Source organism: Artibeus jamaicensis, unplaced genomic scaffold (assembly GCF_021234435.1).
Source record: "Artibeus jamaicensis isolate MK-2021 breed Jamaican fruit bat unplaced genomic scaffold, CSHL_Jam_final contig_410, whole genome shotgun sequence".
NCBI lineage: Eukaryota > Metazoa > Chordata > Mammalia > Chiroptera > Phyllostomidae > Artibeus > Artibeus jamaicensis.
Genome location: NW_026521820.1, coordinates 749,401 through 763,603, shown reverse-complemented (window position 1 = coordinate 763,603; position 14,203 = coordinate 749,401). Strand labels below are relative to the sequence as shown.

Below are 14,203 nucleotides of genomic sequence, written 5' to 3'. Positions count from 1 at the left end.
AGGCCCAGGGGGAGTCTGGAGGTCAGGAGGAGAATGAGGGTAGAAGTGGTTACTTGATGGCTCCCTTGCTACAAGGGTGCTAGGATTGCACTCTCCCCTAAATAAAGCCCATAGATCCTATCAGGTTGTGCCTCTGTGTACTTTCTCTTTCTCCAACCTGAGTCCAGAGGTTGAAGGGTGGTAACCCAGCTGCTGTTAACCTCAAGGAAACTGCAATATTCCCTGTTGGTTTCCCCAAGCCATGTCTAAACTTTTGAAAATAGTCCCTTGTTAGGGATTTGTCACTTTCCCAAGCATGACACCTGTTTCCTTCCAGAACTCTGACTGTCTGGCATAATGAGGGAAGGATCTCAAACTTCTTGGGCTGTGTAGAATTTTTAATCACAGCAGACTCAGAGTTCTTCTGTCTGCACAGGATCCAACGTGAAACAAAATTGCAAACAGAAATGGAATGTTCCTTTTTTTTTTTAACTCCTCACCCTAGGATGTTTTTTAACTGATTTTGGAGAGAGAAGGGAGAGAGACACAAGGAGAAAAAGACAGAATGAAACATCAATCAGTTGCCTCCCATATGCACTTCGACCACAAATCAAACACACAACTTAGGTACATGCCCTGACTGGGAATTGAACTGCAACCTCTTGGTATACTGGATGATACTGCAACCAAGTGAGCCACCTAGCCAGAAAGGGATGTTCCTTTTCATCTAATCAAAAGTGGCTGGAGGGAGTCTGCCCTTCAGATCAGAGTTAGGAAAAATAAACTGCAACCAATACAAACTCAGTGAGGCCAGCTGAGAGAAGAATTGTGTATTTTTGGGTAGATTCTCTAAAATCATTTAGGGGAATATTAAAGGCATTTAAATATATCTAATAATGCGAATTAAATGAATAATAATTTTTTTTATTAATCTTTGTGTATTCCCTTCTCTGGCAGAGATTTTCAACTTTCTCTTTTTCTTAAAACATCCTGATAGCTAAAGCAAAAATGTACACAACAATTTCTGTTTTACTGGCTTTTGGGACATGTGTTATTCTTTTCATTCCTGGCTAGTTTCAATCTTGATGTGCAGGGCTTGCTCAGGACTTTATAACCCTGTGTGGAACACCCTAATCATTATAGATTGTCATGTACTATGGACCTCGTTAAAGATTTTCCAACTTTATGCTTCAAGGTCAGGGTGGAAATCCATATTCTGAAAATAACTGATAAAGTTAATCTCTATCACATGTTTAGCTGTTGCTCAGAGTGGGTGCCATTCACAAATTTCCAATAAAATTGGTACATGATTTCACAGGCTAAATCTCTACACTGTAGTGATTGTTCCAGGCTATTATTGAATCAGATGAGCAAACTTGAGCTTTATTTTATGATCCCTGTGGGACAGGTTCCTGAGAACTGTTTACTTTCAAATCTTTAATTGTTCTTGACATCACTGATTTTTTCTTTATTGAATTCTAAACAAAGTGCTGTACTCCAAAGGTCTGACTTGGCATGGAGGACAAAGATGGTTTCTGTGAGGAGAAGATCCATCAAGTCTCTTCTCAAGAAAAAAGCCCAGTTACAACTGGCCTTGAAGTGAGAGGTTCAAAGCCAAGAGTATGTGTGCTCTGTTGCTTTTTCTCAGTGGCAGGTTTCACATTTCACAGTAAAAAAATAAAAAAAATTACCACCTGTCCTGGCATTTCAAAGTGAGGAGATTGCTAAACTGTTAATGCTAAACTGATTATTACTGATGTAATAATCAACTTGCACTTTTTTTAGGATACGAAGAAAACTTTTATTTTGGTTAAAATTATTTTAACATTAACATATAAAAACCACTCAATATATTATCCTCTTTTCTCATGTTTTTAATTCAGAGCATCATTTCAGACCAGACATTTTATGATAGGGGTACTTAAACTTTTGGGGCTTAAGACCCATTTATATGTCATAAAAATTATTTAATACCTTAAAATTACTAAGACCCTTTATGTATGTATTACCACTCAATATTTACAATATGAGGAATAAAAACTGAAAAAAGTAAAAATACTTATTTATTAATTAAAGTAACAATAGTAAACTTGATGCACGTTAACAAAATAACATTTAAAATTTCATTTCCAAAAAAGTTTAGAGAAGAGTGGCATTGTTTTACGTTTTTGTGACTCTCTTTAATGTCTGAATTTATCATGGGAGAAACCTGGATTCCCACAGCTACTTTCTCCATTCATTATGTTCTATGTGCTGTTTTGAATGACATGTATATACAAAAAAAGTCCAGCCTCACACAGACACTCAGTAGGAAAAGTAAGGACCTCAAAGACTTTCTGAGCCCAAGGCAGGATGTCTGTGCATAGGCGCTACCTACCTATCGGCAAGAATATGATTAAAAGTCTTCATATTAATTGTAGGACTCCACAATATAAAAACAAGTATAACAGAGGCAACAGATATTTACTCCTTTCTCTGTTCTTTCTTTCAACATGAAAAAAACAACTCCCTTTTTCCTAAAAGAAGGGCAGGATTGAGAATCTTTCCCGTGACTGTCCCATTCTGCCCCGAGTCAAGGGGAGGCAGGCAGGCTTGACAAACCCTACTGGTATATATTCAAGGAAGAGGAAATTCTGGGAACATAAGCAGGTAACTGGCATTTATTCAAACTTCTGGCTTTATTTCAAAACTCTCGTTATTGGTAAGTAACTGCAAGGTGATCCTATTTTGGCAAAACACAGAAATTGCTTCGATGACCTAATGTCAAACTTTTTGTTCTCTACTGGGGGTGGGACAGGGTGATCTTATTTCTTAGTGGTGCCAGAACCTGGGCTACAGAGCACAAGCAGGGGCAGGAACCTGAGCCTGATGGGCTCTCCTGTTCCAAGCCCAGTCTGGCCTCCCATGTGTTTGACTGTTTGGGGACACTGGGAATACATCTAGTGTCAGACATACTGATTTAAAAGTCAGGTGAAAACAGCAACAAAACCCATGCACTGGAGAAATAAATTGCTGGAAAGAATGAGAAACTTCATGGCCAAAACAGTAGGCCTTTCACCACAAGAGTTTGAACCTTCAGCCTCACTTCACTACTGAGTAGCTCCTCAAACTCTCTTTCCAGAGTAAAGGAGGGATTCCTAGAAAGGGAGAAAGGCAGAATCTTTGGCTGCTCTGTTTCAGTTGTCTGGAGAATTATTTTAATTAGACAAAGTATGTAAACAGCAGGTGCAGAGAAAAAAGCCTTTGTTTAATACACTGGCAGGGTAAACAGTGGATTCTGAGATATTCAAGTAACTGAAAACCTACAGGGGCGGGAGCAGTCACCTCATTGAAATGGACATCCTGCATTCCAACATCTTCCATCATGGAGGCCTCCTCATCTATGTTTGGGGTAATCATCCTGAAGGCTGTGCATCCTTGTCTAAACATGCCTAGAATCAAAAGAAAAAGGAGTTATTAATCTGTAAGTGGATGAACCTTGAGGGTTTCTTGTGCCCTGTATGGTTTTGTATTACATGAAATAACGGATTTTGAAATCCCCTATTTCTCAAGCCAGAATTCCCATAGGAGCCTGAGGACCACTGTGTGCTTTTCTTCATTCACTCCTTCATATTAAACCTTTGCTTCCCTCAGTTTGTTTCTTTTTATCACCCCTCTTCACTCACCCACTTGCATTAAAATGTATGCAATCTTTAAACTGTAAATGAAATAAAATAGGTACTGAATCAAATTAATTATAAACTAAACAATAATTTGATTTGATTAGGTGACATTTCCTCAGATACAAAGAAAAATAATGAAGCAAAAGCCAATCAAAGCAAAATATAGGACTCAAAAGTAACTCTGTTTCCTTCAAGGTGTCATCTCACCCACTCTAGCTGAGGTTAATCCAGAACTCAGATTAGAACTTGCCCTTTTCCTTCATGAAGCAGTCTATGAAATCAGGACATACTCAACAGCCACTGTGATGAACTGAGAGGGCGTCTTAGCTGGTTCCAATAGACTGTCTAAGGTACAGAGAAGCTTCTGTCCTCCCTATAGCTGCAGAGCTGGAGCACAGAAAGCATGAATAGTTCAGGGGCACAGGCACTCAGTTCTCTAGGGGGGAATGGTGTAAGGTTGGAACTGAGACAAATACCTGGGAAAAGATAGTAACAATAACGGCCAATTTGGGGCCTCAACACATCTTGGAGACACTGGGAAAAGTTTTGTTAGCTGGATAATTTCAGCTGGGAAAAAATAATCAAATGAAGGACTTGAAAAATCTTGTAACTTTATTTTGTGATCATTATTTACAATAATACAAAACAGACATCAAAATTTGAATTGAGACCTCCTACATTTTTGGGAAAAGGAACACAGTGAATTTTAATATCAAGTCTTAAAGGAGTAGGTCCTAAAGTCAGAGATTTTCCTGCTGAATACTGGTCAAGGTTTCCAAGCCTATCGTGGGTTGTCTAGTGTCTCTGCCACTGTCCTAGTTTAGCCTTGCTTTTGTTTTATGCAGACAAATAAAAAGCATTAATTTAGGAGCTTGACATTAATGTATACAAAGCAAGATTATAAAAGCCGACCACTAATTTTAGGCTACAGAGTACATTTAAATATACAGCTTCACTCTAGTGGAACAACTACAAGGGTGGCCAAAGTGCTTTTCTCTCATTGAACCAGAGGGGCGAGGAAACCAAGGGAGGAAGAAGAGCCAAGGCCAAGGCCATCCATGCAGAGCTGAAAAAGAAAACCCCCAAATCTCATGTGGATGGGGCAGCTGGGGCCCTTGGGATCAGGCGCCTCCCTGGTACCTCCTCTGGCAGGTGCTGTGGCTATAGGGGAAGAGGGTTGGCTCCCTTTGGGGGGGCTTTGCTTCTAAGCATGAGGAAATGTATTACTTGATAACAAAGATCTTAACAGGAAATTGTGGTGGTAGTGAGAGATTATGGAGCCCTTTTTGAATTTCTCCCTCTTTACGGGTCTCATGTATGACAGGCCCAAACTCCCTTAAATTTCATTCCAAATAGCCAGCTGTACCAGAATACAGAAATTCCCTGGCCTGGGCACCTGTGACTCTCTAGCACTGTTCACTTTGTAAATGCGCTCCTCATTAGCCAGACCTAGTGCTGCTGTGCTCCAGTCCACATGTGCACATGGCCAGCTTTTCTAAGAACCCCATGTTCCAAAAAGAAACACTCTTTCGGCCTGAACTGATTTTGAAATGGCAATGAGCAACTGGTGTTTAACCAAAAGGTGCTCTGTGAAGAGTTTATAGCCTGCTAATTTGTGAAATGCACAAATAGGCAACATTCACTCCCTGCCCTCCCCTCCTTCCACTGGAAGGCAAGGCTTCCAGCCAGCAAGGCTGCCTTCTCACAAAACTGGGCTGCATTCCAATGCTGTCTGACAATCTATTACAACTGTCTTTTGACTGATAAATGGTTTTAGTGGGAGCTATCATAAGGGAAAAGTAAAACCTTTTCAGCTTAAGACTGGCTGGTCAGGGACACCCAGATGCAAAGCTCATTAAGCCCAAAGCTCTTGGGAGAGGGAGCCATCGGTAAGACATTACATGACAACATGTCATTCATTTTTCTTTTTGATAATGGCATTTCTTCTGTGCCTACCAAATCAAGCAAATGTCATGCCAGTCAACAAAACAATGACTATAGTACACAAGTATTTTTGTACATACACACACACACAAAATCCCCCACCTCCAAATCTTTCTCAATGGCTCTTGCTTGTGTTTGCAGCTTTGTACAGTTTTATATTCATTTCACAAAATACAGGAATCATTCCTCACCTTTACGTGTGAGATATTCTGCCACCAGGGCTGTGACATGGACATAGCACATTGCTGCCTGTAATAAAAGACACATGCCTCAGAGTCACCATTTATAAAGCTTGTCAAAACATGACTGAAATCTAATGGCTGTATGTACTTACATTAGATCTCAAGGAACCAACTAGTATTTCTAATAGCTGACATCATACCTTTTGAAAAAAGTGGAACAATTCACATAAACTGAAATTTTTAAATAAACTGCAGATATCTCGTCAAGATGGCAGCGTAGGTAAACATGGCTTGTTTCCTTGCACAACCACATCAAAATTACAACTAAACTATAAAATAACCATCATTCAAAACTGTCAGAAATCAAGCTGAATAGAAGTCTGACAACTACAGAATTAAAAAAGAAACCACACTGAGACCAGTAGGAGGGGTGGATATGCAGAATGAGCTGGATCCACACTCACATGAGGCAGATAAAAATCAGGAGAGAGATCCATGAATGACAGGTCCCCACAACTTCTGGTTATAAAAACCAGCAGGAATTGAGGCTGTGAAAGACAAACTGCTACAGTCCCAGGCACTTCTTCTTAAAGGGCCCATACACAGACTTATTCAGATTCACTCCCTCTGAGCTCCAGCATAGGGGCAGCAGACTGAAAGACATCAGAGACATAGGGGGGAAACTGAATTGTCCAGCATGAGGGTGAGAGCTAGGGGACAGCTTTCTCTCAGACAGAAGCACTGGAAGAGGTAGTTTTTCTTTTTCTGAGCCCTCCCCCAAAGAGCCAAAGAACTAGCAGACAGGGACCATATCTGATACTCCATCAACCTAGCTCACACTGTTTGCCCCTCCCTGGTTTCTCTGAGGCACTGGTACACCAAATTTATAGGTACACCCAAGGTGTTTACAGTGGCTTTTCCCTACAAATGGCTTGTCATAACCTATGATTCACATTTTTCTAAATTCTCTCAAACAAGCAGCATATGGTTTCAGTGAGCCCTGTACCTCTCACTAAGAACCCCAAGGCCTGGCACTAGCAGCAACTGGCCTTGGTTCATAGCATGTACTCGCCTTGGCACCTCCAAGCCCAGCACAAGTAGAAGCCATCTGCAAATTGCTTTGTAGCTTATGCTGTGTGATCACAGAGAGAACAGAGTCAGTGGCTGAACTTGGATGTGCCAAGAGCAATCAAGGCTCAACTACAACACAGCCTACGTGGTCGGTGCAGCTTGAGTACCCAGCTTGAGTAACAGGGGAGACTGTGCCACTGGACTTTATAGGGCACCTACCACATGGGCCACACTACCAAGATGTATTAGGTAGTAGCTCTACCTAATACATAAAAACATACACAGGGAGGCTGCCAAAATGAGGAGACAAACAAACATGGCACAAATAAAAGAACACAATAAAACTCCAGAAATAGAACTAAACAAAATGGAGACAAGCAATCTACTAGATGCAGAGTTCAAAACACTGGTTATAAGGATGCTCAAGGAACTTAGGGAGGACCTCAAGAGCATAAAAATAATCCAATCAGAAATAAAGGACACGCTTATTGAAATAAGAACAATTTACGGGGAATAAACAGTAGAGTGGATGAAGCTGAGAATCAGATCCGTGATTTGAAACATAGGAAGCAAAAAACAACCAATCAGAACAGCAAGAAGAAAAAGGAATCCAAAAAAATGAGAATAGCATACGGAGCCTCTGAAAAACTAAAAGCATACCAACATTTGCATCATGGGAATGTGAGAAGAAAAACAGTGCAAGGAATTAGAAACCTATTTGAAAAACATAATGACAGATAACTTCCCTAACTTGGTGAAGGAAATAGACATAAAAGTCTAAGAAGTTCAGAGGCCCAAGCAAGATAAACCTGAAAAGGCCAATACCAAGAGACATCATAATTAAAATGCAGAAAGTTAAATACAAAGAGAGAACTTTAAAAGCAGCAGGAGAAAAGGAGCTGGCTACCTACAGGGGAGTTCTCATAAAACAGTCAGCTGATTTCTCAAAAGAAACTGCAGGCTAGAAGGGACTGGCAAGAAATACTCAAAGTTATGAAAAGCAAGGACCTACAACCAAGATTACTCTACTCAGCAAAGCAATCATTTAGAATTGAAGGACAGATAAAAAGTTTCCCAAACAAGAAAAAGCTAAAGGTGTTCATCACCACCAAACTAGTATTATATGAAATGTTACAGGATCTTCTTTAAGAAGAAGAATCAGGAGTAGGAGGTGGGGATGGGGAATTGGAGACAACTGTACTTGAACAACAATAAACAATTTTTTCTTAAATGAAATATAAAAATATGAATAATAAAAAGGCAACAAGTACATATGTATCAATAATTGATTCTAAAAAACAAAATAAACAAACAAGCAGAACAGAACAGGAATCTTGGATACAGAGAACGTTTTGATGATTGCCAGGTAGGAGGGGGTCAGGGGAATGGGTGAAAAAAGGTGAAGAATTAAGTACAAGTTGGTAGTTACAGACAGAACAGCATGGGGCTGTAAAGTATAGCATAGGAATAGAGTAGCCGAAGAACATATACCCATGACCCATGGATATGGACAAGAGTGTGGGAATTGCCTGACGGATTGGGGAGGGGAACTGGGTAGAGGGGAGCAAAGGGGAAAGACTGGCGCAAGTGTAATAGCATAAAAAATAAAATATAATTTAAAAAAAGAAAGAAACTGCAAATTGAGACAAATGGCAGTAAAGTTGCTAAGGCTCATTTCTATTTACAGTTATTAAATTTTAATGTAAAAGAAAAAAAAACATTTTTCTTAGTCTTAGATTTCTGCTTCATAAAGCAAAAAGAAAACCATTTAAGGAAAAGGCATGTGCCTTTCTAGATTCTGAGAGAACTCAAATTTCAGGGACTAATATAGTTTTCTCTGATTTTAAAAATGAAGTTGTAACTTTTTCCAAACATAAAATTATGAACCAAAATTATAATTCCTTTTGACAGGATAACATTATGAAACCTTAAAATGAAATAAAATATAAAGTCACCATAGTCTTATAAAATTCTGATAGCTGTTGGCAATGAACCTACTGTAAGTTGTAATATGTAGGTCCCTGGTTCCTGTCAGAATGAGAGAAAAATTACATCTACTAATAATATGTAGTTCATTTTTTAAAAAGATTTTATTTATTTATCTTTAGAAGGGAAGGGAAGGAGAGAGGGAGAGAAATATCAATGTGTGGTTGCCTCTCTTGCGTCCCCTGCTGGGAACTGGCCTGCACAACCCAGGCATGTGCCCTGACTGGGAATAGAACTGCGATACTTTGGTTCACAGGTCTGTGCTCAATCCCGTGAGTTACACCAGCCAGGGCTGTAGTTCATTTTTTATTAGAACTAATATACAGTGAAAGTTATGGTCAAACAGAAGGGACCCCATGAATGATCAATATGTAAAAATAGTTACATAATTTTTTCAGATGTAGAGCATAATTTTACTAATTTAAGCAATTATAGAAGTTTAAAAGTAAAAGCACGCTTTTTTGGTAACACTGTTGATCATGTCTAAATTCCTTAGGCACACACCCTGGACAGAGTTTTCATGGGAACCCAGAATTGCCTTATGGCCTGCTGTTTTCCTTATTTCCCCCATTTCACAGATAAAAACTAGCTCAACATCACAAAGTTAGTAAATGTTGGATCTGGGTTTCAGTACGTCTCTGGAGCCCACACACCTAACTCTTCCCTAAACTGCTACCTCCTGAAACATGACGGCTCTGTACACAAATGACACTCTAACATCTACCACGTCCACAGATGGAGATGAATTAACACCAAAAGGGAAAAAGCTAGGTCCTATCATTACTTTAATAACAGAAAAATCTAATTGTATTATAAGTAGAGGAATTTTAGAACGAGAGAATTTTTTTGCAGAAACTGGGTGCACCTCAATTAGCAGGCATTTATATGAACCTGAATGTTTTCTAAGAGCTTTTAAACAGTACTCTTAGAAAATATAAATATCTGACATAAATATCCCCTTACAATTTGATAAATTATTAAAATAATTTGATGGCTACGAAGAAACTCAGAGCCTAACACTGTTTAAAGTATCATATATTTTTCATTGGTTTCTTTTAATTACTGGACAATTCTTCTCAAAATTGACTTCTAGTGAGTGGAGTGTGATTTTATCAAAAATCTTGCTGGCTAGGCTGGCAGGACTACCTCAGAGAGATCCCCATTTTTGACGTGGATCCTGGCCATGCTATCCAGCCATGTCTTCCTGAGCTCAGGGGTGCTGGCATAGGACTTGGCCAGACTGTACTGCAGGTCCACCAGCATCTCCGGATCGTTCTCATGCTCCTTCATCTGGGCTGTGGCCATCAGAACGGTGCGTATCCTTTTGGTCAAGTCCTTCACATCCGAGGAGAATGTGGTGTGCTAAAACAAGGGTGGAAGAAGGACACATGGCTTTCAGTTGTGTTCTGCCTGTCTACAACATAGTAGATATGAGGCAGAGTCTCATATGTGAGATGATATGAATGAAAAAGAAAATGGGGCCAGGCCACCCACCTTGATGAGCCTGTCACTGTTGGCACAGTTGTTGATGATAGACAAGGACTGCTGGAATCTAGTTCCCCCGATTCCAACAACATCTGCTATCAGCTGGCTGACAGAAATAATGACCTTAGGGAAACACAAATGTGAGCAAATCAATTTGTTTTCAAATGACTCCTCTGGCTCAGCTCCTGCCTTCAGTTAGGATGTGTGTAAAAGCAAAGGGGAACTTTTGAGCAGGGATTACTCCAGTATTTGGAAAAAATGTACAAATCATTTTCTCCCCTTCCAGAACTAATCCACAAGGTGATTATGCAATCTTTTAAGGGTTTTATTCACATAGGAAAATGATAATCGGAGAGTATAGAAGAATGAAAATCAGAGTAAGCCTGTATCACTTGAATAATTACCTATTGCTTTCTCCAACAAAAAGAGAGACCTTATTATTTATCTCCTTGGTCTTTGGTTTGAACTTTCTTTTTTTTAAAAAATATATTTTATTAATTATACCATTACAGTTGTTCTATTTCCCCTTCATTCCCCTCCACCCTGCACACCCCTCCCCTCCCCCTTTAATTTATGACCATGTGTCTCAAGTTCTTTAGATTCTATATTTCCCATACTAATCTTGCCTTCCCCCTATCTATTTTCTACCTACCATCTATGCTACTTATTTTCTGTACCTTCTCCCCCCTTCTCTTTCTCCAACTCCCCTGTTGCTAACCCTCCATGTGATTTTCATTTCTATGGTTCTGCTCCTGATCTAGCTGTCCTCTTAGTCTGCTTTTGTTTTTAGGTGTGGTACTTAATAACTGTGAATTTGCTGTCCTTTCACTGTTCATCTTTTTTATCTTCTTTTTCTTAGGTAAGTGCCTTTAACATTTCATATAATAAGGGCTTGATGATGATGAACTCCTTGAATTTGACCTTATCTGAGAAGCACTTTATCTGCCCTTCCATTCTAAATGAAAGCTTTGCTGGATAGAGCAATCCTGGATGTAGGTCTTTAAATTTCATGACTTGGAATACTTCTTTCCAGCCCCTTCTTGCCTGTAAGGTCTCTTTTGAGAAATCTGCTGACAGTCTGATGGGAACTCCTTTCTAGGTGACTGTCCCCTTAGCTCTTGCTGCTTCTAGGATTCTCTCCTTCATTTTAATCTTGGCTAATGTAATGATGATGTACCTTGGTGTGTTCCTCCTTGGGTCCAACTTCTTTGGGACTCTCTGAGCTTCCTGGATTTCCTGGAAGTCTATTTCCTTTGCCAGATTGGGGAAGTTCTTTATTATTTGTTCAGATAAGTTTTCCACTTGTGTCTGTTCCTCTTCCCCTTCTGGTATCCCAATAATTCGGATGTTGGAACATTTAAAGATGTCCTGAAGGTTCTTAAGCCTCTCCTCATTTTTTTGAATGCTTGTTTCTTCATCCTTTTCTGTCTGGTCATTTTTTTCCTCCTTCTGGTCCACTCTCTTGATTTGAGTCCCAGTTTCCTTTCCATCACTATTGGTTTCCTGTGCACTTCCCTTCATTTCAATTAGTTTAGCCTTCATATGTTCCTCTAATTTGTGACTAAAATCAACCAGTTCTGTGAGCATCCTGATCACCAGTGTTTTGAACTGTGCATCTGAAAGTGTTGCTATTTCTTTGTTGCTTAGATTTATTGGCTCTGGAGCTCTGAGTTGTTCTTGAGCCATGTTTTGATCTGTTTGTGCCTGTTTCGTATGAGGAGCAGAGCCTTAGTTGTCCACCAGGGCAGGGCCACCCAGGTCGCTGGTTTGTGATGCTGTATGCGGGGGCGGGGTCAGAGAGGGACAATGGCGGTTCCCTCTGCCGCTTCATGCTGCTGGGGCTTGCGGGGTCCATCTCACTGCCTGCTCCTTCACAGGTTTATCTGTGTGTGAATGTGTGACCTCGATCAGCCCTCAGTGGATCCGCCCATGGCTGCTGGCGCACCTGGGTCGTGCGCCCGGGTCGGTCTGGTGGATCTTTCCTGTCTGACCCCGCTCTGCTGCTGGCTCTGCCCCTCTTACCGGTTTGGCTGAAGGGTTCGTTGTTGTCAGACTTCCATGTAGTTCAATTTTCTGTGGTTTGGCTGCATTTTTGTTGCTAAAACTTTGTTGTTTTTAAACTTGGTTGTGCGAGAAGGTGCAGTGCTTCCACCCACGCCTCCATCTTGGCAGAAGTCCTGGTGAACTTTCAATAAGTGGACTGTCCTTAGCATTTTTTGTTTAGATGCATAACACATTAACTCTGCAATGAGGGGACTCTTTCTTTTTAGGGGTTAGTGAACACCACTGTCTTTACCCAGTTACTCAAACTAAAATGTATGGATGCTATTCTATTCCCTCTTTTTCCTTCACCAAACCCAAGTGCAACTGGTCACAAAGTACTGTCAACTCAACCTCTTTCTCCTCCTAAGCTTACCATGACTGGTCCAGAATCCTCTCTGGCCTAGATTTGATTGTGTTTTCCCCAAGGTCTCCCTAGATAAGGTCTCAACTCCCCCAATCTATTCTCAGCACTGGAGTCCAGGCAATCCCTCCAAATAGGCACTGATGCCTCCTCAACTTGTTTTCACGTATGCTCTCAACTCCACTACAAGGATCTTCTCTGGTTCCCTGGATGGGCCCTTTCCTATGGGTAGCTAAGCCCCATTCATCCTTCACATCTTCTGAGAGGCATCCTTGGCCCCTCAGCCAGATGCCCCTCCTTGGTGCAAAAAAAAAAAAAGATCCTCTATTATAGCCCCGGGCACACTGAGTCCCAAGAGCAGCAGGGTTTGTCTCTTCTCCAGTTGGATATATACTGCAGGGGGGCCAAGAGAGAGTTCTGTTTCATTCATGGTTGGATCCATGGATCCTAGTATGTAGTTTGCAAAAAATAAATACTTGTTAAAAGATTACTGGGATGAAAAGGGCAGTCTTATACATATTTGCAGAAAAAGAGTCTATAAAAATACACATGACTTTTCAGTATCTTGCATGGTTTCCAGAGAAGACAGCTTGGGACATTTTAACTCTAGAGAGATAGGTGTGTACCAGTAGATGGAAGATGGAAGAGAACCACTTTGGACTTTTGTGTCTCACCTATATGTTTACAATGAGGCAGCCTTACACAGATTCTAATATATCTTAAATCAATGGAATTTTAGTTAGTCCCATATTGAATCAATATGCGAATGTTAATTTACCAATAGAAACACATCCTGGGCCTAAATCTTACAAGCATAAAATCTTGGAGCATAAAATAAACCAAACCAGTCAACGTGACTTTTGAATTTTCCACCTTGATACCAAATCTTATAGTACTCATGCAGTGGTCAATCAATAAATGTAACACTCAAAGTTTTCCTGTTAAAACACAATTTCAAAGAAATTATGTTTGGAAAGGTAAACTACACTCACTTGCAAATGTGTCCGGACAAAGGACTTCTTTCCAGTGTAGTCGAAGTTGTTCCTCATCAGGAAGTAGAGCAGCTGGGAGGCCTCGCTTCTGATGGAGCTCAGTTTGGAGTTACAGAATTTCAGAATCTCATAGCACAGTGCAGCACACATGTCAGCTCTCCCTTCATAGAATGCTGAGGGAAACTAAATAAAGCACAAGAAAGCAAATAACCAAATAAAAGTCAGTGCTCCCTTCAACTCCAAGTGCAAAGAGGAAACATGACAATCAATGATGACCTTCCCTGATGAAACAACTTACCTTATAAATTAATGACCTTAAGGCTGTGAAGACATTTTTTAAAGCCATTTCAGATTGATGTTTTTGAAGAAAACACAGGTAGACATCAAAAACTTTTTTCATGAGAGGATTATGTCCATGGTCAGTCAGGAGCTGGTTCTTAAAACACACAAGGATGGTTTGATTATAGGACACCTATAATAAGCATTTCACACAATTTT

The 14,203-nt window shown here is 40.2% G+C and overlaps 1 protein-coding gene across 12 annotated transcripts in view; it reads right to left on the bottom strand.

Annotated features, from left to right (window-relative positions):
- The window catches only part of DOCK9 (dedicator of cytokinesis 9), a 377,316-nt gene that overhangs the window by 43,259 nt on the left and 319,854 nt on the right, over nucleotides 1-14,203 (bottom strand). For all 12 annotated transcript variants that reach the window (XM_053665376.1, XM_037151681.2, XM_037151687.2 and 9 more), the window contains exons 40-45: nucleotides 14,004-14,141; nucleotides 13,706-13,888; nucleotides 10,319-10,432; nucleotides 9,971-10,186; nucleotides 5,777-5,834; nucleotides 3,304-3,410 (exon numbers count right to left, since the gene is read on the bottom strand). In XM_053665376.1, coding sequence (XP_053521351.1) covers nucleotides 3,304-3,410; nucleotides 5,777-5,834; nucleotides 9,971-10,186; nucleotides 10,319-10,432; nucleotides 13,706-13,888; nucleotides 14,004-14,141 — 816 coding nt within the window. The remainder of the gene's footprint in view (nucleotides 1-3,303; nucleotides 3,411-5,776; nucleotides 5,835-9,970; nucleotides 10,187-10,318; nucleotides 10,433-13,705; nucleotides 13,889-14,003; nucleotides 14,142-14,203) is intronic.